The sequence below is a fragment of the Gopherus evgoodei genome, unplaced genomic scaffold (genome assembly GCF_007399415.2).
Source record: "Gopherus evgoodei ecotype Sinaloan lineage unplaced genomic scaffold, rGopEvg1_v1.p scaffold_48_arrow_ctg1, whole genome shotgun sequence".
Classification (NCBI taxonomy): Eukaryota; Metazoa; Chordata; order Testudines; family Testudinidae; genus Gopherus; species Gopherus evgoodei.
The window spans coordinates 707,931-731,039 of record NW_022060069.1 but is presented as its reverse complement, the minus strand read 5'-3'; the positions used below and the strand labels follow the sequence as shown (position 1 = coordinate 731,039).

The 23,109-nt window shown below is 65.6% G+C and overlaps 1 protein-coding gene across 2 annotated transcripts; it reads left to right on the top strand.

Annotated features, from left to right (window-relative positions):
* Positions 1 to 622: 622 nt before the first annotated feature.
* On the top strand, positions 623 to 20,995 carry DHX34 (DExH-box helicase 34). 2 transcript variants are annotated; one of them, XM_030546706.1, is made up of 17 exons: positions 623 to 678; positions 4,806 to 5,717; positions 6,229 to 6,540; positions 7,519 to 7,779; positions 8,096 to 8,198; positions 8,397 to 8,614; positions 10,189 to 10,363; positions 10,505 to 10,698; positions 13,021 to 13,122; positions 13,205 to 13,435; positions 14,623 to 14,790; positions 16,194 to 16,308; positions 16,603 to 16,709; positions 18,269 to 18,526; positions 19,907 to 20,083; positions 20,361 to 20,490; positions 20,751 to 20,884. In XM_030546706.1, the coding sequence occupies exons 2-17, from the start codon at positions 4,983 to 4,985 to the stop codon at positions 20,882 to 20,884; spliced, it is 3,420 nt and encodes a 1,139-aa protein (XP_030402566.1). In that variant the 5' UTR covers positions 623 to 678; positions 4,806 to 4,982. The 2 variants fall into 2 exon arrangements, with proteins under 2 accessions (XP_030402566.1, XP_030402567.1); XM_030546707.1 differs by lacking the exon at positions 623 to 678 and having other exon boundaries at positions 4,983 to 5,717; positions 20,751 to 20,995.
* The last annotated feature ends 2,114 nt before the right edge of the window (positions 20,996 to 23,109 follow it).

Here is a 23,109-nt window from a genome sequence, read left to right as displayed (position 1 = left end):
GGGGGTGCACCGGCCCCAGGAGGGAGGGGATCCCCGAGCCCCCAATGCAGCGGGGGGGTGCACCGGCGCCAGGAGGGAGGGGATCCCCGAGCCCCCAATGCAGCGGGGGGGTGCAAAGGACCTAGGAGGGAGGGGATCCCCGAACTCCCCAATGCAGCGGGGGGGTGCACCGGCCCCAGGAGGGAGGGGATCCTCGAGCCCCCCAATGCAGCGGGGGGTGCACCGGCCCCAGGAGGGAGGGGATCCCCGAGCCCCCCAATGCAGCGGGGGGGGGTGCACCGGCCCCAGGAGGGAGGGGATCCCCGAGCCCCCAATGCAGCGGGGGGGTGCACCGGCCCCAGGAGGGAGGGGATCCCCGAGCCCCCAATGCAGCGGGGGGGTGCACCGGCGCCAGGAGGGAGGGGATCCCCGAGCCCCCAATGCAGCGGGGGGGGTGTGCACCGGCCCCAGGAGGGAGGGGATCCCCGAGCCCCCAATGCAGCGGGGGGGGGGTGCACCGGCCCCAGGAGGGAGGGGTTCCCCGAGCCCCCAATGCAGCGGGGGGGGCACGGGGGCTCCGGGCCGGCCTGGGCGGCCCTCGGCGGCCGCTGCGGGAAGGACACGGGGCGGGACCAGGGGCGGGAGGCGGCGCTGCCCGGCGGCTGCGGCTTGCGAGGCCCGGGCGGGCCCGAGCGAGCGGTGAGAGCGGGCGGGGGGCACGCGGGGGGCGCAGAGCTAGTGGGGGGGCACGGGGGGGCCCATAGTGCAATGGAGGGGGGTCTGGGGGCGGATATCAGGGGGTTCGGGGGGGCCCATAGTGCAATGGAGGGGGGGTCTGTGGGAGGATATCAGGGAGTTTGGGGGCCCCATAGGGGAATGGAGGGGGGGTCTGTGGGCGGATATCAGGGGGTTCAGGGGGGCCCATAGTGAAATGGCAGGGGGGGGGTCTGTGGGGATATCAGGAGGTTCGGGGGGGTCCATAGTGGAATGGAGGGGGGGTCTGTGGGGATATCAGGGGGTTCAGGGGGGCCCATAGTGAAATGGAGGGGCGGTCTGTGGGGATATCAGGGGGTTCAGGGGGCCCATAGGGGAATGGAGGGGCGGTCTGTGGGGATATCAGGGGGTTCGGGGGGGTCCATAGGGGAATGGAGGGGCGGTCTGTGGGGATATCAGGGGGTTCAGGGGGGCCCATAGTGAAATGGCAGGGGGGGTCTGTGGGGATATCAAGGGGTTTGGGGGGCCCATAGGGGAATGGAGGGGGGTCTGTGGGGATATCAGGAGGTTCGGGGGGCCCATAGTGCAATGGAGGGGGGGTCTGTGGGGATATCAGGGGGTTCGGGGGGGGGTCCATAGGGGAATGGAGGGGGGGTCTGTGGGGATAACAGGGGGTTCGGGAGGCCCATAATGGAATGGAGGGGGATCTGTGGGCGGATATCAGGGGGTTCGGGGGGCCCATAGTGGAATGGAGGGGGGGGTCTGTGGGGATATCAGGGTGTTCGAGCGGGCCATTGGGGAATGGAGGGGGGTCTGTGGGGATATCAGAGGGATCGGGGGGCCCATAGTGGAATGGAGGGGGGTCTGTGGGGATATCAGAGGGATCGGGGGGCCCATAGTGGAATGGAGGGGGGGTCTGTGGGGATATCAGGGGGTTCGGGGGGGCCATTGGGGAATGGAGGGGCGTCTGTGGGAATGTCAGGGGGTTCGGGGGGCCCATAGGGGAATGGAGGGGGGTCTGTGGGGATAGCAGGGGGTTCAAGGGCCCATAGTGGAATGGAGGGGGGGTCTGTGGGTGGATATCAGGGGGTTCAGGGGGGCCCATAGGGGAATGGAGGGGGGGATCTGTGGGCGGATATCAGGGGGTTCGGGGGGCCCATAGGGAATGGAAGGGGGGTTCTGTGGGCAGATATCAGGGGGTTTGGGGGGCCATAGGGGAATGGAGGGGGGGTATCTGTTTGGATATCAGGGGGTTTGGGGGGCCCATAGGGGACTGGAAGGGAGTCTGTGGGGATATCAGGGGGTTAGGGGGGCCCATAGGGGAATTGAGGGGGGTCTGTGGGTGGATAGCAGGGGGTTCGGGGGGCCCATAGGGCAATGGAGGGTGGTCTGGGGGATATCAGGGGGATCGGGGGGCCCATAGAGGAGTGGAGGAGGGTCTGTGGGAGGATATCAGAGGGTTCAGGGGCCCATAAGGAAATGGAGGGGGGTCTGTGGGAGGATATCAGGGGGTTCGGGGGGAGGCATTGTGGAATGGAGGGGGGTCTGTGGGAGGATATCGGGGGTTTGGGGGGCCCGTAGGGTAATGGAGGGGGGTCTGTGGGAGGATATCAGGGGGTTCGAGGGGGCATAGGGGAATGGTGGGTGGTCTGGGGGGATATCAGCGGTTTCAGGGGCCCATAAGGGAATGGAGGGGGGTCTGTGGGAGGATATCAGGCGGTTTGGGGGGCCCATAGGGGAATGGAGGGGGGGTCTGTGGGAGAATATTATGGGGTTCAGGAGGGCCATTGGGGAATGGAGAGGGGTCTGTGGGAGAATATCAGGGAGTTCGGGGGCCCCATAGGGGAATGGAGAGGGGTCTATGGGAGGATATCAGGGAGTTCGGGGGCCCCATAGGGGAATGGAGGGGGGTCTGTGGGAGGATATCAGGGGGTTCGGTGGGCCATTGGGGAATAGAGGGGGATCTGTGGGAGAATATTATGGGGTTCGGGGGGGCCATTGGGGAATGGAGAGGGATCTGTGGGAGGATATCAGGGAGTTCGGGGGCCCCATAGGGGAATGGAGGGGGGTCTGTGGGAGGATATCAGGGGGTTCGGTGGGCCATTGGGGAATAGAGAGGGATCTGTGGGAGAATATTATGGAGTTCGGGGGGGGCCATTGGGGAATGGAGAGGGGTCTGTGGGAGGATATCAGGGAGTTCGGGGGCCCCATAGGGGAATGGAGGGGGGTCTGTGGGAGGATAGCAGTGGGTTCAGGGAGGCCCATAGGGGATTGGAGAGGGGTCTGCAGGAATAGCAGGGGATTTGGGAAGGCAGTAGGGGAATGGAGAGGGGTCTGTGGGAGGATATCAGGGAGTTCGGGGGCCACATAGGGGAATGGAGAGGGGTCTGTGGGAGGATATCAGGGAGTTCGGGGAGGCCCATAGGGGAATGGAGAGGGGTCTATGGGAGGATATCAGGGGGTTCGGGGGGGCCATTGGGGAATGGAGAGGAGTCTGTGGGAGGATATCAGGGAGTTCGGGGGCTCCATAGGCGAATGGAGGGGGGTCTGTGGGAGGATATCAGGGAGTTCGGGGGCCATTGGGGAATGGAGAGGGGTCTGTGGGAGGATATCAGGGAGTTCGGTGGGCCATTGGGGAATGGAGGGGGGTCTGTGGGAGGATATCAGGGAGTTCGGGGGCCCCATAGGGGAATGGAGGGGGGTCTGTGGGAGGATATCAGGGGGTTCGGGGGCCCCATAGGGGAATGGAGGGGGGTCTGTGGGAGGATAGCAGTGGGTTCAGGGAGGCCCATAGGGGATTGGAGGGGGGCCTGGGGGAGTATATCGGGAGGTTCAGGGGCCCCATTGGGGAATGGAGAGGGGTCTGTGGGAGGATATCAGGGAGTTCAGGGGCCCCATAGGGGAATGGAGGGGGGTCTGTGGGAGGATAGCAGTGGGTTCAGGGAGGCCCATAGGGGATTGGAGGGGGGTCTGTGGGAGGATAGCAGTGGGTTCAGGGAGGCCCATAGGGGATTGGAGGGGGGTCTGGGGGAGGATATCAGGGGTTTCGGGGGCCCCATAGGGGAATGGAGGGGGGTCTGTGGGAGGATAGCAGTGGGTTCAGGGAGGCCCATAGGGGATTGGAGGGGGGTCTGTGGGAGGATATCAGGCGGTTCGGGGGCCCCATAGGGGAATGGAGGGGGGTCTGTGGGAGGATATCAGGGAGTTCGGGGGCCCCATAGGGGAATGGAGGGGGGTCTGTGGGAGGATAGCAGTGGGTTCAGGGAGGCCCATAGGGGATTGGAGGGGGGTCTGGGGGAGGATATCGGGAGGTTCGGGGGGGCCATTGGGGAATGGAGAGGGGTCTGTGGGAGGATATCAGGGAGTTCAGGGGCCCCATAGGGGAATGGAGGGGGGTCTGTGGGAAGATATCAGGGAGTTCGGGGGCCCCATAGGGGAATGGAGAGGGGTCTGTGGGAGGATATCAGGGGGTTCGGGGGCCCCATAGGGGAACGGAGGGGGGTCTGTGGGAGGATATCAGGGAGTTCGGGGGGCCCCATAGGGGAATGGAGAGGGGTCTGTGGGAGGATAGCAGTGGGTTCAGGGAGGCCCATAGGGGATTGGAGGGGGGTCTGGGGGAGGATATCAGGGGGTTCGGGGGCCCCATAGGGGAATGGAGGGGGTCTGTGGGAGGATATCAGGGAGTTCGGGGGCCCCATAGGGGAATGGAGGGGGGTCTGTGGGAGGATAGCAGTGGGTTCAGGGAGGCCCATAGGGGATTGGAGGGGGGTCTGGGGGAATAGCAGGGGATTTGGGAAGGCAATAGGGGAATGGAGGTGGGGGTCTGTGGGCGGATAGCCGTGGTTTGGGGGGGGTCACACAGGAGCACAGAGGGGGGCCATGGGGGGATGCTGTGTTGGGGTGCTAGCTCCTTGCGGGGCTTGGAGAGGGAAGATGCCCTCTGGTGCCAGGGGATGGATCCAGCCCAGGGAGGTGTTTGGGTTTAATCCCCCCTACCTGGCACAGAGCTCCCGGCTGGGAGCTCCCGGCGTCGCCCAGCAGGCCCGGGGTTCACACTCTTCCAGAACGAGTTCTCGTCCTTACACATCCCTTTCTGCCCCCCAACCTCCTAGGCACTGGGGAGATCGGCCTCGTTTGGAACCCCTGTAGGTGGGCCAGGAGGGGTGAGCCTCCCCACCCCCCGAGATTCGCTGTTTCCTACCTGCAGTCCTCTCCGAATCCAGATTCCCACCCCCTGTCTCTGCCGAGAAGGGGGAGGTCGTCGCCTGGGGTGATCCAAGGGGGCAGAGATGCCTTCGTCGGAGAAGGAGCACAGGGCCCAGAGGCGAAGCAGAGACCCCTCCCCATCCCGGGGGCACCAGGGCGGGCGCTGGGACTGGAGCTGCCCCGAGATGCGGCGCCGGCTGGAGGAGCTGTATTTCCGGGAGCAGGATTACATCCGAGCGGGCTCTGAGGACAGCCGCCAGTTCTGGGCCTTCTTTGAGCGGCTCCAGCGCTTCCAGACCCTGAAGGCTGAGGGGGAGCCGGCGCCGCGGGCTCCCCCGGCCCGGGCTGACCCCTCTGCCGCCCTTGGGCTGGCTGGCCTCCCGCAGGAGTACGACCCGCGCTACCGGATCAACCTGTCGGTGCTGAGCGGGGACGTGGAGGGGCTGGCACAGGGCAGGAGCGGGGGTCCGCGGCGGAGCCCTGGGGTGCCGGCCGAGCGGCTCTCCCAGTTCCGCGCTGCCCTGCTGCATTACCTGGACTTCGCCCAGAAGCAGAGCTTTGCCAAGCTGGCCAAGCTGCAGCGGGAGCGGGCAGCCCTGCCCATTGCCCAGTACCGCGACCGGCTGCTGCGGGCCGTGGCCCAGAACCAGGTGGTGGTGGTAGCTGGCGACACGGGCTGTGGCAAGTCCACACAGGTCCCCCAGTACCTGCTGGCGGCTGGGTACAGTCATGTGGCCTGCACCCAGCCACGCCGCATCGCCTGCATCTCGCTGGCCAAGCGGGTGGGCTTTGAGAGCCTGCACCAGTATGGGGCTGAGGTGAGTGGGGCTGAGGCCAGGGGCGGCCCAGGGCTCCGGCAGGGTCTGTGCCAGGCTGGGGGGATTAGTAGCCAGTTTGGGAGATCGGACTGGGAGGACGTGAAACCTGCTGTGTCCCCCTGCTCCTGGCCAGAAGTCCCGGCTAACCTGGTGGGGGTCCCAGACGAACAGACCCCACGTGGCCTCTTGCAGTTCTCCCCTAGCCCCGCTGCAAGGGGGCAGTGGGTGAGATTGTATGCAGGGAATGGGGGCTGGCCGTGCCTTGGGGGGTACAAAGAGCCCTGTGATCTAGGCTGTGCCCTCCCACTCCCCGTGGGGGTCTGGGCCATGCCATGGGAGCAGGCAGTGCCTGGGAGTCTGGGCCGAGCTCTCTCAGGGCAGCCCCATGCATTTCAGCACCAGCTGTCTGGGGTGAGCACCATGGTCCCTCCTTGCTGGCCCTCTGCCCTGGCTGGCAGGTGCTGGGCTTCCCCCCACCCCTGGCTGACTTCCTGCCCCTGCTCCTCCCCAGGTGGGATACCAGATCCGCTTCGAGAGTACCCGCTCCCTGGCCACGAAGATCGTCTTCCTGACGGAGGGGCTGCTGCTGCGGCAGGTGCAGCGCGAGCCGGCGCTGCCTGGGTACCAGGTGCTGATTGCCGACGAGGTGCACGAACGGCACCTGCATAGCGACTTCCTGCTGGGCGTGCTGCGCCGCCTGCTGCCCTCCCGCCCTGACCTCAAGCTGGTGCTCATGTCGGCCACCATCAACATCCGCCTCTTCGCAGGGTACTTCGGGGGCGCACCTGTGGTGCAGGTGCCCGGGCGGCTCTTCCCCATCACGGTGAGAGCACGGGGTGGGCGTGGCTGGGAACTGGGGAGCCCCTTGCTGTACCCCTACAGCATCCTTGGGGATCCTTTGCCTGGCGCTGAGACGTGGCCACCTCTGGGGTGAGGCACCTGGGTTGTGTGTACAGCAGTGGTCACCAAGTGATCTATCGCGCTTGGCAGGTTGATCCTAGGGGATCTCCCTGTCGATCGCAGCCGATCAGGGCTGCTGCTGACAAGCTCCCTGCCTGCTCCAGCCCCATGCTACTCCTGGAAGCAGCCAGCATGGCCCCGTGGGCAGGGGGACAGGGAGGTCTCCCTCCGCTTGCTGCTCCTGCCTGACAGCACCGGCCCCGCAGCTGCCATTGGCTGGGAACAGGGAGAGGGGGGGCTTGTGTGTGTGTGTGGACTGAGGGGGGTGGGGCTTTGGGAAGGGGCGAGGTAGATCCTGGGTTGCCGATAAATTCAAAATATGATCTTGGGCATAAAAAGGTTGAAGACCACTGGTGTACAAGGACCCCTTGCCTGGTGCTGAGATGTGGCCACCTCTGGCGTGAGGCACGGGGGCTGTGTGTACAGGGACCCCTCACCTGGTGCTGAGACGCATCCACCTCTGGGGTGGGGCATGGGGGCTGTGTGTACAGGGACCCCTCACCTGGTGAGACGCAGCCACCTCTGGGGTGGGGCACGGGGGCTGTGTGTACAGGGACCCCTTGCCTGGTGCTGAGATGTGGCTGTGTCTGTACACAGGTGAATTAGAACCCAGGAGTCCTGGCTTCTCAGCCCCCCTGGTTCTAACCCACTGGACCTCACTCCCCTCCCGTAGTGGGAGTAGAACCCAGGAGTCTTGGCTCCCGGTGCTGAGCTGGCTAAGCCAGGCCCCTCTGCCTGCACCTCCAGCCTGCTGAGAAGATGGGGGCGGTGTCCCTGTGGGGCCGGCTGCCCAGCGTGGGGCTCTCTCTGCCCTTTGCCCACGGGGTCTCTGCTTGCCCAGGTTGTCTACCAGCCCATCCCCCAGGAGGAGGCAGCAGCGAGTGGGAAGCCGGAGCGGCTGGATCCCCGGCCCTACCTGCGGGTGCTGCAGGCCATCGACCACAAGTACCCGCCCGAGGAGCGGGGCGACCTGCTCGTCTTCCTGAGCGGGGTGGCAGAGATCGGCGCCGTGCTGGAGGCGGCCCAGGCCTATGCCACCCACACCCAGCGCTGGGTGGTGCTGCCCCTGCACAGCACCCTCTCCCTTGCCGAGCAGGACAAGGTGGGTCTGGCGGCAGGGCTGTGGGTGAGCCTGCTGTGGGGAGAAGAGCAGGGAGCGGCTGGCAGTGGGGGGCTGGCCTCAGAGATGGGGCTAGGAGGGGAATGTGGCAGAGGAGCTAGGGAGTGGCTGTGGGGGCTAGGAAGGGGAATGCGTTGGGTGGCTGGGGGAGTGGTGCCATGGGAAGGGCAGGGGAGTGACTGTGCTGGGCAGAAGGAATGTGTCGTGGAGGGTGGAGAGTGGCTGTGCGGGGGGGCTGCAGAGGGGACCAGCAGGGTGTAGCAGGGGCTGTGACTCCCCATCTCTCCCCTCCCTCCAGGTGTTTGACATGCCCCCCCCTGGAGTCCGGAAATGCATCGTCTCCACTAACATCGCCGAGACCTCGGTCACCATCGATGGGGTGCGCTTTGTGCTGGACTCTGGTGAGACCCCTCAGCCTCTTGCTTCGGGGATGGGGGGCCTGGGCCGACACCAGCTGGTGGGGTGGGGGCTCCGCACTCCAGGCTGGCCTGGGACCCCCCTTTGGCAGGGGGTCTGAGCACTGCAGGACGGGGGCGGGCGGGTGCTGGGGGAGGCCGGTGGAGGTTGTCACCAGAGCGTCTGCCTGTCCTGCCCCCCAGGGAAGGTGAAGGAACTTAGCTATGACCCCCAGGCCAAGCTGCAGCGGCTGCAAGAGTTCTGGATCAGTCGGGCCAGCGCCGAGCAGCGGAAGGGGCGTGCGGGCCGGACGGGCCCTGGTGTCTGCTACCGGCTCTACGCTGAGTCTGACTACGACGCCTTCGCCCCCTACCCGGTGCCGGAGATCCAGCGCGTGGCACTCGATGCCCTGGTGCTGCAGGTAGGCAGAGCCAGAGTGGGGTGGGGATCTCCCCCGTCCCCAGGCGGGGCTGTCACTGCTGGTGAGAGCTGTCCAGCGAAGGGGGGAACCTGGGTAGATGCTTTGGTCTGGGGGGAACTTGCCCCCCATTTCCAGCATCACGAGAGCAAGTGCTGGGCCCAGCCCCGGCAGCCCCCAGCCTCTGAGACGCTTCCAGGGGTTGCCGAGGGCTGCGAGGCACCTTTGCGTGAGGAAGGCTTGTCTGTCCCTGCCGGGGGTCAGCTCTGACTCCACCGGCTACAGGCCACTCGAGCCCTCCCCTCTCGGCCTGCGCAGGCTCTGCCATCGTGCAGGGCAGCAGCAGACACCCTCCAGTGCCCGAGCCCTCCAAGCGCCACCCTACGGCATCCAGCCCCTGTTCTGCTGCTCGCAAAGGAGCAGCATGCCCCAGCTCCCCGTCACCCCAGGAGCCCCAGCTCCCTGTCAACCCCGGAGCCCCAGCTCGCTGTCACCCTAGCTTCCCATCACCCTAGGAGCCCCAGCTCCCCCTCACCCCAGCTCTGCATCACCCCCTGTCACCCCAGCTCCCCATCACCCCCAGAGCCACAGCTTGCCGTGATCCCTGCTCCCCTTCACCCCAGCTCCCCTTCATCCCCATCACCCCAGCTCCCCGTCACCCCTGGAGCCCCAGCTCCCCGTCACCCCCGTCACCCCCGCTCGCCGTCACCCCAGCTCCCCGTCATCCCAGCTTCCCATCACCCCAGCAGCCCCAGCTCGCTGTCACCCCAGCTCCCCGTCATCCCAGCTTCCCGTCACCCCCGGAGCCCCAGCTCCCCGTCACCCCAGCTCCTCGTCACCCCCGGAGCCCCAGCTCCCCGTCACCCCAGCTCCTCGTCACCCCCGGAGCCCCAGCTCCCCGTCATCCCAGCTTCCCATCACCCCAGGAGCCCCAGCTCCCGGTCACCCCAGCTTTGCATCACCCCCTGTCACCCCAGCTCCCTGTCATCCCAGCTCCCCATCACCCCGTCACCCCCAGAGCCCCAGCTTGCCGTGATCCCTGCTCCCCTTCACCCCAGCTCTGCATCACCCCCCTCACCCCAGCTCCCCATCACCCCAGCTCCCCATCACCCCCAGAGCCCCTGCTTCCCGTGATCCCAGCTCCCGTCGCCCCAGCTCGCCGTCACCCCTGGAGCCCCAGCTCCCCGTCACCCCAGCTCCCCATCACTCCTGGAGGGCAAGTAGTGAAGGATCCCGGGTGTGTGTCTGTATCCCAGTTTCACCCCCAAAATCCAAGCAGGGTCACTCTGCGGTTTGTGGGTTTTCGTGCCCCACCTGCAGTCTGTCGATCCATCTTGCACTCAGAGTAAGTGGGTGTCCTTATGACCCCCCCGATACTCAGCCAGGGTGAGGTGAGCGTCTCTTCCCTCCTGCCTAGCAGGAGCACCTGGGTCGCTTCTGGCCTGCTTGTCTCACACACCTTCCGAACACACTTTTCCGGGCAGATACGCAGCCCCTCGCACGTGACCCGCACGTCCGTTCTGCAGCGGTGACGCCGTCCAGGCAAAGGTCTAATCTTCCATTTCTCCACCCTGCAGATGAAGAGCATGGGGCTGGGCGACCCCCGGACCTTCCCCTTCCTAGAACCACCCCCACAGTCCAGCCTGGAGATGGCCGTGCGCTATTTGAGGGAGCAGGGGGCACTGGACGGGGCTGAGAGCCTGACGCCCATTGGGAGCCTGCTGGCCCAGCTGCCCGTGGACGTGGTGATCGGTGAGGTGCCGTGGGGGGCTGGGCATGGGGAGAGATTGGGAGGGGCGCCAGGGGCATGGAGAGGGCCTTTAACCCTTGGGATGGGGGTGGGAGGTGGTTCGCTGCCCCCCTGCCCGCGTAACGCTCTCCTTCCCCCTGCAGGGAAGATGCTGGTTCTGGGCGCGCTCTTCGGGCTGGCTGGGCCGGTGCTCACTGTGGCGGCAGCGCTGAGCGTGCAGTCCCCCTTCCTGCGCCCCGTGCGTGCCAACCCTGACTGCGCCACGGCCCGCCGGCCCCTCGAGAGCCCCCATGGCGACCCCCTGACGCTGCTTAACACCTTCAACGAGTGGGTGCAGGTGGGACTGGCTGGCCTCAGCTCGGGGGGGGGGGGGCAGACCCCTTGGGTGGGATGTGTTGGGGGTGGTTACATCCTGTGGGGGGTCTGGGGGAGGAGATCCCCTGTGGGGGGGGAGATCCCCCATGGCGGGAGCTGTGGGGGGGATCTGAGGGGGAAGATCCCCCATGGCGGGAGCTGGGGGGGTGTCTGGGGGAGGAGATCCCCCATTGGGGAGATGCATGTGTGTGTGTGGGGGGAGATTCCCCTGTGGCAGGAGCTGCAGGGGGGGGGTCTGAGGGAGGAGATTCCCCCATGGCAGGAGCTGCCGGGGGCGTGTGGGGGAGGAGATCCCCCATTGGGGAGATGGATGTGTGGGTCGGGGGGGAGATCCCCCATGTCAGGAGCTGGCGTGGGTGTCTGGGGGAGGAGATCCCCCATGAGGGAGATGGATGTGTGGGTCGGGGGGGAGATCCCCCATGGCGGGAGCTGTGGAGGGGGGTCTGAGGGAGGTGATCCCCCATGAGGGAGATGGATGTGTGTGTGTGGGGAGATTCCCCTGTGGCAGGAGCTGCAGGGGGGGGGGGTCTGAGGGAGGAGATTCCCCCATGGCAGGAGCTGCCGGGGGCGTGTGGGGGAGGAGATCCCCCATTGGGGAGATGGATGTGTGGGTCGGGGGGGAGATCCCCCATGTCAGGAGCTGGCGTGGGTGTCTGGGAGAGGAGATCCCCCATTGGGGAGATGGATGTGTGGGTCGGGGGGGAGATCCCCCATGGCGGGAGCTGGCGTGGGTGTCTGGGGGAGGAGATCCCCCATCGGGGAGATGGATGTGTGGGTCGGGGGGGAGATCCCCCATGTCAGGAGCTGGCGTGGGTGTCTGGGGGAGGAGATCCCCTGTGGGGGGGGAGATCCCCCATGGCGGGAGCTGTGGGGGGGATCTGAGGGGGAAGATCCCCCATGGCAGGAGCTGGGGTGGGTGTCTGGGGGAGGAGATCCCCCATTGGGGAGATGGATGTGTGGGTCGGGGGGGAGATCCCCCATGTCAGGAGCTGGCGTGGGTGTCTGGGAGAGGAGATCCCCCATTGGGGAGATGGATGTGTGGGTCGGGGGGGAGATCCCCCATGGCGGGAGCTGGGGGGGTGTCTGGGAGAGGAGATCCCCCATCGGGGAGATGGATGTGTGGGTCGGGGGGGAGATCCCCCATGTCAGGAGCTGGCGTGGGTGTCTGGGGGAGGAGATCCCCCATGAGGGAGATGGATGTGTGTGTGTGGGGAGATTCCCCTGTGGCAGGAGCTGCAGGGGGGGGGGGTCTGAGGGAGGAGATTCCCCCATGGCAGGAGCTGCCGGGGGCGTGTGGGGGAGGAGATCCCCCATTGGGGAGATGGATGTGTGGGTCGGGGGGGAGATCCCCCATGTCAGGAGCTGGCGTGGGTGTCTGGGAGAGGAGATCCCCCATTGGGGAGATGGATGTGTGGGTCGGGGGGGAGATCCCCCATGGCGGGAGCTGGCGTGGGTGTCTGGGGGAGGAGATCCCCCATCGGGGAGATGGATGTGTGGGTCGGGGGGGAGATCCCCCATGTCAGGAGCTGGCGTGGGTGTCTGGGGGAGGAGATCCCCCATTGGGGAGATGGATGTGTGGGTCGGGGGGGAGATCCCCCATGGCGGGAGCTGTGGAGGGGGGTCTGAGGGAGGTGATCCCCCATGAGGGAGATGGATGTGTGTGTGTGGGGAGATTCCCCTGTGGCAGGAGCTGCGGGGGGGTGGGGGGGTCTGAGGGAGGAGATTCCCCCATGGCAGGAGCTGCCGGGGGCGTCTGGGGGAGGAGATCCCCCATTGGGGAGATGGATGTGTGGGTCGGGGGGGAGATCCGCCATGGCGGGAGCTGTGGAGGGAGGTCTGGGGGAGGAGATCCCCCATGAGGGAAATGGATGTGTGTGTGTGTGGGGGGGGAGATTCCCCTGTGGCAGGAGCTGCGGGGGGGTGGGGGGGTCTGAGGGAGGAGATTCCCCCATGGCAGGAGCTGCCGGGGGCGTCTGGGGGAGGAGATCCCCCATTGGGGAGATGGATGTGTGGGTCGGGGGGGAGATCCGCCATGGCGGGAGCTGTGGAGGGAGGTCTGGGGGAGGAGATCCCCCATGAGGGAGATGGATGTGTGTGTGTGTGTGGGGAGATTCCCCTGTGGCAGGAGCTGCGGGGGGGGGGGTCTGAGGGAGGAGATTCCCCCATGGCAGGAGCTGCATGGGAGGGTCTGAGGGGGGAGATCCCCATGGCGAGGGTTGTGGGGTTCAGTAAGATGGCCCCCCACCCCTCCCCTAATAACCCGAGGCTTCGGTGTGGCTGGCAGGTGAAGTCGGAGCGGGCCGGCGGCTCCCGGAAGTGGTGCCGGCGCCGGGGGCTGGAGGAGCACCGGCTCTACGAGGCGGCCAACCTGCGGCGCCAGTTTCAGGTGGGTGCAGCAGGCGAGGGGGCTGGGTGTCCCCCCAGAACCCAGCCCCTTCTCCCCGTAACCTCCCGTCCCCCACCCCCAGGAGCTGCTCCGGGACCACGGTCTGCTGGAGGCCGTGCAGGGGCCGAGGGACAGCTACGCCCGGCAGAGCCGGCACCGGGTGCGCCAGGAGCTGCACCGGCTGCAGCGGCGGCACGAGGAGACGGAGGGGCGGCAGCGCAAGGTGCTGAAGCTGCAGGGAGGGGAGGCCGGCTCCTCCAGCGACGAGGGTGAAGGCGCCCGCAGCGCCGGGCCGCCTGGCGTCGATATCCAGGTGCGTGGGAGGGGGCCCCAGTGTGGGGCAGAGGGCCCCCCTCGTCTCACCGCTCACTGGGGCCAGAGCCAGCACCAAGAGCTTTCTACTGCCATGTCCTCCCCCCGCCAGTAGGAGGGATCCAGGAAGGAGCCTGGGAGGGGAGTGGGGTCCAGCGGGTTAGAGTGGGGGAGTGGGGGCTGGGAGCCCGGACTCCTGAGTTCTGATCCTGCTCTGGGAGGGGAGTGGGGTCCAGTGGGTTAGAGCGGTGGGGTGGGGTGGGGGCTGGGAGCCCGGACTCCTGGGTTCTGATCCTGCTCTGGGAGGGGAGTGGGGTCCAGTGGGTTAGAGCGGGTGGGGGCTGGGAGCCCGGACTCCTGGGTTCTGATCCTTCTCTGGGAGGGGAGTGGGGTCCAGGGGGTTAGAGTGGGGGGGTGGGGTGGGGGCTGGGAGCCCGGACTCCTGGGTTCTGATCCTGCTCTGGGAGGGGAGTGGGGTCCAGCGGGTTAGAGCGGGGTGGTGGGGTGGGGACTGGGAGCCCGGACTCCTGGGTTCTGATCCTGCTCTGGGAGGGGAGTGGGGTCCAGCGGATTAGAGCGGGGGGGGGTGGGGATGGGAGCCAGGACTCCTGGGTTCTGATCCTGCTCTGGGAGGGGACTGGGGGCTAGTGGTTAGAGCAGGGGTGGGGGTTGGGAGCCCGGACTCCTGGATTCTCTCCCCAGCTCTGGGAGGGGAGTGGGTTCTAGTGGTTAGAGCAGGGGGGTGGGGATGGGAGCCAGGACTCCTGGGTTCTCTCCCCAGCTCTGGGAGGGGAGTGGGGGCCAGTGGTTAGAGGAGGGGGCTGGGAGCTGGGACTCCTGGATTCAGTTCCTGGCCCTGTTTCTGTGACACTGGTCCTCGTCCCCTCCCCTCGCTGCACATCAGTTTCCCTGGGTGTAAGGTGGGGCCATGCGCTTGTGTGGCTGAGGGGCTGTGGGCACCGAGCCTGGATCCCGTGGCTGCGGCAGCGCCGGCCCCTCCCTGTTGGGAGCCCGGGAGCGTGGGCCTGCAGGGTTTGCCGGGATGGGGGCAGTGCAGGGCTCTGCCTGCAGGGGCCCAGGCGGGGCAGTGGTGTCCCTTGCAGTGGGGTGCTCCTAGGTGCTGCCGAGGGGGCCCTGAGCTCCTCTCAGCGCTGCCCCCATTACACCCGTCGCCCCTTCCCTCGGCAGGACGTCAAATTCAAGCTGCGGCACAATGTGGACGAGCTCCAGGCCGCGGCTGGCACGGCCCTGTCCTCCCACCAGCTCGCCCTGCTCAAGCTGGTGCTGTGCAGGGGTCTCTACCCCCAGCTGGCTGTGCCCGACCAGTACAACAGCTGCCGCAAGGACTCTGACCAGGTGCGCTGGGCCCGCTCCGGCTCCTGGGGCCCGTCTCTGCTCTGGGAGCGGAGTGGAGTGGTGGGGTCTGGGGAGTAGAGCAGGGGGGCTGGGAGCCAGGACTCCTGGGTTCTATCCCGGCTCTGGGAGGGGAGTGGGGGCTGGTGGGTTAGAGCAGAAGGGGGGGGCGCCAGGACTCCTGGGTTCTATCCTAGTTCTGGGAGGGGGTGGGGTCTGGGGAGTAGAGCAGGGGAGGGAGGTGGGAACCAGGACTCCTGGGTTCTCTCCTGGCTCTGGAAGGGAAATGGGGGCTAGTGGTTAGAGCAGGGGAGGGTGGGAGCCATAACTCCTGGGTTCTGTCCGGGCTCTGGGAATGTTGTACAGACAAAACTACACAGGATCTTTTCAGGAGGCAAGACAAAGATGCCACATTTATTATGATAACAATTTGATTTATGATCAATAACTAATATCTTAATCCTTGTACACACACACACACACACACACACACACACACACACACACACAGATGTTCTGCATGAGTTCGTGGCTTGAGTTTGCAGCTTGGGTTCGTAGCTTGTGGCGGTAACTGGCCAGGAAAGCCGGGCACAAGGACAAGCTGGGTCTCTGTTGGTCCTGCACCGATGTCCTTCCATGTTGCCAGCAGAATGTTACCCTCCAAAGTCTCCCATCTCACCCATCCTTTCTGTAGGCTTTAGTCTGAATCCAGAGTCTGCAGGTCTTGCTGTGTCACTGCCTCTGGGTTTGGTGACTGATCACCTGTCAATTGCAGGCATGACTGTCAGCCTGGGACCTGGCTTTGATCCTCCTTCTATTGCACCTTTTCTGTTCAGGGTGGACTCTGCTTACTTTGTTAGGGCTCTTGTCTGCATCTTCAGCTGGTGGGGTTTGAACTTTATTTCATCAGGACAGGCAGGGGCTGGAGGTTGATTCCATCGTCCATACATCCCTCATTCACACATCTAAACTAGCTAATAAGATTACAGCCGGGTTTGCAGAAAGGAAGGTTGGAGGAAGCTTTTACAAAATGGAGTGAGCGTTTTAAAATGGGGTTTGAATTACAATATGGCAAACCGTGAACAGAAGTTGCAATGTAGACAAGTGTAGTGAATGGTGAACAGAAGTTACATTAAAAGAGTGAACAATTAAAAACAATTTCATGTATCAGTTCTACAAGAGGGGAGTGGGGGCTGGTGGGTTAGAGCGGGGGGGGGCTGGGAGCCAGGACTCCTGGGTTCTCTCCTGGCTCTGGGAGGGGAGGGGGGCTGGGCTAGAGGTTTGGGAGTCTGTGCAGGAGGAAGCCCGGGAGAGCCATGCCCCAGGCTGGGGTCTGCAGCACCCGTTGCAGTCGCCCAGCATGGTCGCTGGCCCGAGCCCTGACGCCTCATCTGGCCTCCTTGTAGATTTTTCACACCAAGAACAAGCAGGGGATTGTCCTGCACCCGACCTGCGTCTTTGCCAGCAGCCCGGAGCTGCTGCAGGCCACAGAGGAGAAAGCAGAGCCCAGGAGGAGCCGAGGTAGGGAGCAGGACGGGGGGCGGCCTGGCCCCAGCCCCTTGGCAGAGCTCCGAGCCTGGCCAGACCCAGCAAGGGCCCTTCACCCCACGGCAGAGTGACTAGGTCCCAGAGAGACGCAGGGACTAGCTTGGGGTCACACAGGGTGTCTAGGGTGGAGTTGGGGCCTCTGGAGTCCAGCCCAGCCCCCAAGCCTGCTGGCCCCGCTCAGAGCAGTGGGGCTGTGGGCCATGACGCCCCGTGGTTGTCCCAACCCCAGCGCAGGGCTGAGCTGAGACCCCTCTTGTGGCTTTGCAGGTTCCCAGGATGGGTTGAGCAGCCGGCATCAGCTCCTGGCCTTTGTCTCGCTGCTGGAAACCAACAAGCCCTACCTAGTGAACTGCCTGCGGGTACCGGCCCTGCAGGTGGGTGCCTGGCCCTGCCCCCTGGCCCCCGACTGGCCCCCTGCCTGGCTCCCCTGGCGCCCTGCCTGGCCACTGCCTGGCTCCCCTGGCCCCCTGCCTGGCTCCCCTGATGCCCTGCCTGGCCCCCCTGGCATCCTGCCTGGCCCCTGCCTGGCTCCCCTGGCGCCCTGCTTGGCCCCTCTGCCTGGCCCTGCCCCCTGGCGCCCTGCCTGGCTCCCCTGGCTCCTCTGGCCCCCTGCCCTTTGCCTGGCTCCCCTGCCCCCTGGCCCCCTGCCTGGCCCCTCTGCCTGGCCCTGCCCCCTGGCCCCCTGCCTGGCTCCCCTGGCCCCCGACTGGCCCCCTGCCTGGCTCCCCTGATGCCCTGCCTGGCGCCGTACCTGGCTCCCCTGGCGCCCTGCCTGGCCCCTCTGCCTGGCCCTGCCCCCTGGCGCCTGCCTGGCTCCCCTGGCTCCTCTGGCCCCCTGCCTGGCCCCCTGCCCTTTGCCTGGCTCCCCTGCCCCCTGGCGCCCTGCCTGGCCCCCTGCCTGGCTCCCCAGGCCCCCTGCCTGGCCCCCTGCCCTTTGCCTGGATCCCCTGCCCCCTGGCACCCTGCCTGGCCCCCTGCCTGGCTCCCCAGGTCCTCTGCCTGGCCCCCCTGCCTGCCACTGCCCCCTGCCCCCCTGCCTGCCTCCCCTGGCGCCCTGCCTGGCCCCCTCCCCTTTGCCTGGCTCCCCTGCCGCCCTGCCTGGCCCCTTGCCTGACTCCCCTGGCCCCTTACCTGGCTCCCCAGGTCCCCTGACCCCCTGCCTGGCTCCCCTGGCCCCCTGCCTGGTTCCCCTGGCCCCCTGCCTGGCTCCCCTGGCCCCCTGCCTGGCCCCCTGCCCTGGGTCCTCTCCCTGCTCCCGCGCTTCCTGATGTCACGCCTGCACTGTCCTCCCCGTCCGTGCCCCCTGTGACCCAGGCCCCCCATAGCCGACCATTGCTTTGCCCCCCAGGTATCTCCATAGCCGACCATTGCTCTGCCCCCTCCATAACCAACCATTGCTCTGCCCCCTGCCCCCCCATAACCAACCATTGCTCTGCCACCCGCCACTCATAGCCGACCATTGCTCTGCCCCCTGCCCCCCCCGGTATCTGACCATTGCTCTTCCCCTGCCCCCCCGGTATCCCCATAGCCAACCATTGCTCTGCTCCCTCCATAACCGACCATTGCTCTGCCTGATGTCCCCCCATAACCAGCCATTGCTCTGCCCCCTGCCCCGCATAGCTAACATTGCTCTGCCGCCTGCCCCACCCCGGTATCTGACCATTGCTCTCCCCCCACCCCACTGGGTATCTGACCATTGCTCTGCCCTCCTCCCCCAACTGGCTATCTGACCGTTGCTCTCCCCCCCCCCCACCCGAACCAACTGGGTATTTGACTATTGTTCTCCCTCCCCTCCCCCAGCCGGGTATCTGACCATTGCTCTCCCCCCCACCAACCAGGTATCTGACCATTGCACTCCCTCCTGCCCCCTCAGCATCTGACCATTGCTCTGCCCTCTGCCTCCCTGGTATCTGACCATTGCTCTCTCCTCCAGGCTCTCCTGCTGTTCTCCCGCGCCCTGGACACCAGTGCTGACTGCACGCGGCTGGTGGCTGACTCCTGGCTGGAGATGCGTGTGCCGGACAGCGCGGCCGCCCTGCGTCTGCTCTCCACGGCCCTGCAGCTCCGCGCCGCCTGGGAGAGGCTCCTGAACCGGCAGCTGGAGGGGCGGCGTGGGGAGCCAGGGCGTGGGCCGGACCCTCGAGAGGTGGCGACGCTGAGGCAGGGGCTGCTGGATTTCCTGCAGCACGAGGTATCTGCAGCTTCCCCAGTGCAGCCGGGCCAAGCCAGGGTCTGCCCCCGGGCAGCTCTGGCCCTGGAGCCCCCCCAGGGAGACCTTTCCACTGAGCTTTGTACCCCTCTGCTCTGCAGGCAGCTCGGAAACATCCTCCCTAGCCTACAGAAGGGGAAACTGAGGCATGGGGCAGGGCCTGCACAGGCTCATGCCACCAGTGGGAGCACAGCTGGCAGCTCCTTGCCGGGTGTGCGCTGTCTGGGACAGCTCTGACCCACACGTCAATACGAGGGGCTGGGGGGCAGCCTGGACACTGGATGTGACCTCCACCACCACCAATCCGCACATGGTGTGTTTGCAGGGTGTGAGCCCCTCGCCCAGCTGCTCCCCTTGCACTGGTGTGGGTGGAGGGTGCAAGTAGCTGGGTGCCCCTGGGCAGCTCCCCCCTGCTCTCGTGAAGGTGGGGGGTGCAGTGTCACAGAATCACCGGGTGATGCTCTGGAACTGCTCCCCACAAACCCAGTCAGAAGCCTCCTCTCCCTTGGAGCAGACTGTTTTTAGGATAAGAAGCTCACACGGCTTCACCTCCTGGGTCTCTCCTTGGAGCATTCAGCATCCTCTGCCCCTCCATGCGCTTCCCCCAGTGGGGTCCTGGGGAAGCCACAGGGTCCTGCACCCCCACTGCGCAGTCAGACGTTACTCTCAGCCAGCCAGTAACACAGAGGTTTATTAGATGACAGGAACACGGTTTAAAACAGAGCTTGTAGGTACAGAGAACGGGACCCCTTTACTGGGTCCATTCTGGGGCCCAGTGAGCCAAACAACCCCGTCTGCCCTCACTTCCCGTCCCCAGCCAGCTCCAGACTGAAACCCCCTCCAGCCCCTCCTCTCTGGGCTCTGTCTCGCTCCAGAGGCAGGAGGTCACCTGATTTCTTTGTTCTCCTTTAGCTATTCCCTTGCAGGGGGAAGGGCCCCGGCCATTCTTTGCCAGGAGACAGAGTGTCGGCCATTTATGCACACTGGAGACTTAAGAAAAGCATAGGGGAAACTGAGGCACCCACACAGTATTCAGAGGAGACATTAAGAACAGTCCCACTTTGTCACATGCAGGTAGTGGGGTGCCCCCGGGCAGCTCCCCCCGGTGCTGGTGGGGTGGGGGTGCAGGTAGTGGGGTGCTGCCGGGCAGCTCCCCCCGGTGCTGGTGGAGTGGGGGTGCAGATAGTGGGGTGCCCCCGGGCAGCTCTCCCCTGTGCTGGTAGGGTGGGCAGGTTGCACAGGGCGTTGCACAGACTGTGTGCCCGGGAATGCAGCCCCCTCCGGGCAGGGAGGAGCAGCCAGGTGGGTAGCGGGGTGACACAACCTCGTCCCCTGGGGCTAACCTCCCGGCGCCCGCTGCAGGTGCAGTACAGCCTGTGCCGGCTGACGGCGCTGGAGAAGCAGAACCTCTACGTGGGGCCCCAGACGGTGGCGGCCGTGCCCGGGCTCCCGGGGCTGTTCCAGGGGGTGGAGATGACGCCGGATGAGGAGAAGGGCGGCTACAGGGTGACTGAGTTCCTGACCTACAACTGCCTCACGGTGAGTGCCGGGAGCCTGGGGCTCCCCCCTGGATAGGGGCTAGCGGCCTCCAAGGCAGGGGCTCCCTATGCCCCCCCAGCTCCTCTGGCCCAGATTGGGGGGCCCCGAGGAAGTGGCTATGGGTCCCTCACCTTCCCTCCCTGTCCCTCCCCATCCTGAACCGGCATCCCCAGGCGAAGGCTCCGTGTCCCACCCTGCTCCCTGGATCGGGACCGGCAGCCCCTGAGGCGAAGGCTCCGTGTCCCACCCTGCTCCCCTCCGACCTTGTCCCTTGCAGAGTGACACCGACCTGTACAGCGACTGCCTGCGCAGCTTCTGGACCTGCCCGCACTGTGCCCTCTACATGCCCTTCACCCCCCTGGAACGCATGACGCACGAGAGCGGCTGTCGGCCCCAGCCCCAGGAAGGTGAGTCTCTGCTTGTCCCTGGGGCCGCGCTGGGCTGGGACACGACATGTTCCAGGGCTGGCGTTCCCCGTCCGGTCACCGCGCAGGCCTGGGGGTCTCAGCCCAGCCGGTCCCTGCCCCAGACGCTGCAGTCGCTGGGGGCCGCCTGCCATGTTACTTCACGGGGACGGTGCGTCCCAGCCAAGTCACCCCTGGGGGGTCCCCGCTGCCAGGTCGGCTGCTCGGCCCATCCAGTGATGCCGTTTCGTCTGCTCTTGCAGCTCCCCCGGAAGAGGCCGCTGAGAGTTCAGCCAAAGCCACTGCTCTGCAGAGACCTTATCACTGCAATGCCTGCGAGCGGGACTTCATGTTCACGTCCACAGAGATCCTGCGGCACAGAAAGCAACACCAGTGATGGCCAAGGCTGTGACTGGGCCTAGCCCTGACGGGAGCCTAGTGGTCAGAGCAGGGAGCTGGGAGCCAGGACTCCTGGGTTCTCTCCCTGGCTCTGGGAGGGCAGTGGGCTCGGCTGGGAGCCAGGACTCCTGGGTTCTCTCCCTGGCTCTGGGAGGGCAGTGGGCTTGGCTGGAGGCCAGGACTCCTGGGTTCTCTCCCCGGCTCTGGGAGGGCACGTGGTCCTGCCCCTACAAAGCATGGTAGCCCATCCTGGCTGCACTGGTCGGACTCGCGGTGCAGGGTTGGGTGGGAGCTGAGTCCTGCAGCGTTGCTCCCTTGCTGACTCCCAGGTTAGTTCGTTATGAGTCAGGTTGGTGGGTTTGTTATGGGAAGGCAGAGACCCCCTGCCCGTGGGTCTGTCAGGGTGTTGCTTCGGTGCTGGTTGGACTGGGCCTGTCCAGTGAGACCAGAGGCTCTGCTCCCCCTGGCAGGGATGTGTCGGGTGTTTGTACATGTGTGAATAAATGTCCCTTGGCTGAGGAGCGCAGCCTCCGAGGTGTGTCAGAATGGGGGGCCCGGGCTGTTCAGGGGCGTCTGATATACAGCAGGCCGGAAGGAGGTGGCACAGTAGCCCCTTCTGGCCCCAGCATCTCTGGGTCTGACAGCCCCAGACAGGCTGGGGCCAGGGGCTGGAACCTTCGCGTGGGCGTGGGGCAGCCCGTACCTGAGCCCTGGCTGGCTCAGTGCCCTGCAGCCCCTGGGACACCTCTATTCTGCGCCTGGTCTCTGCAGCAGCATCGGAATAGATCCACGCAAGGTAAGCCTGCGTCCGTCCCAGCAGGGAGCGGGAGTGGCAGTGAGCGAGGGCCTGGGCAGGAACTGGAGCCGGGTGGTGCGATGGGACGTGTGGCAGAGATGGGCGCAGCAGGAAGTCAGCAAGGCTTAGCTGGAGCCTGGGGGTTGGGGGCTAGGAGAGTCCGAGATGGTGCCCAGGTTACAGGCTGAGCGTGAAGGCGTGTGCATGCGGGTATCTCCATGAGATAGGCATGTTCGCATGGGCAGCGTGCACACTGTCCATCTGAGATTGGACTGTGGACGCACCAGGAGACGGAGGCGCAGCCCAGCCAGTCGCTGGCTGAGGGGCTGGCTTCTCTGCCTGCCCAGCCGGAGCTGCTGCCTGGACTTTGCGTGGCCATGGGGTGGCAGCCTCGCTCTGTGTTTGCAGGATTTTCTGGCGTGTTCGCAGCTCCTGCTCTGCGCTGTCCATGCAGGGTGGAGAGACAGGGACCTCCTGTGTTTGTCAGGATCCTCATTAGTGATGGGTCACCTGTTATTTATTCCATAGAGGCTTTGACTGAGATTAGGGCCCTGTCGCTCCGGGTGCAGCCCAGACCCCGGCCAAGATCAGGGCCCCATCATTGCAGGTGCTGCCAAGACCCTGACTGAGATCAGGGCCCCGCCGCCGTGCGGAGACCCCAGCTGAGATCAGGGAGCCATCGGGCTGGGCGCCGCCCAGACCTTGACTGAGATCAGGGCCCTATTGTGCCAGGTGCTGCCCAGACCCCAACCGGGATCAGGGCCCTGTCGAGGTGGGAGAGCCAGGACTCCTGGGTTCTATCCCCAGCTCTGGGAGGGGAGTGGGGGCTAGTGGTTAGAGCAGGGGGAGCTGGGAACCAGGACTCCTGGGTTCTCTGCCCAGTCATGGAAGGGGAGTGGGGGCCAGTGGGTTAGAGCAGGAGGGGCTGGGAACCAGGACTTCTGGGTTCTCCCCGGCTCTGGGAGAGGAGTAGGGGCTAGTGGGTTAGAGCAGGAGGGGCTGGGAGCCAGGACTCCTGGGTTCTGTCCCTGCTCTGGGAGGGGAGTGGGGGCTAGTGGGTAGAGCAGGGACTGGCCCACACGACCGTTCACCCAAAAGTTACCTGAATTAATTTGCACCTTTGGCCTTGCTGTTTGGCCTGTCAAAGCTGAGTTCACAGACCCTCCCAGGGCTGACGCAATCCCTCAACTGCCGTTTTGGAAGGTCCCTTTTAAGACAATAACCGCTGCTGCCCTTGTCTGCATGCTGTTTCCAAGAGCTGCAACACTTTGTGATTTCTCCTTGCAGCACTTCAAGGGTTTCACATCCTTCTAATTCGGGATCAGCAGCCAGATGTGTTGATTACTGAAATGACAGGGGAATGTGGCCCATACATCGTTAATAGCCTGATTGATGACGAACCGAAGGTGTTGGGGTATCATGCAGAA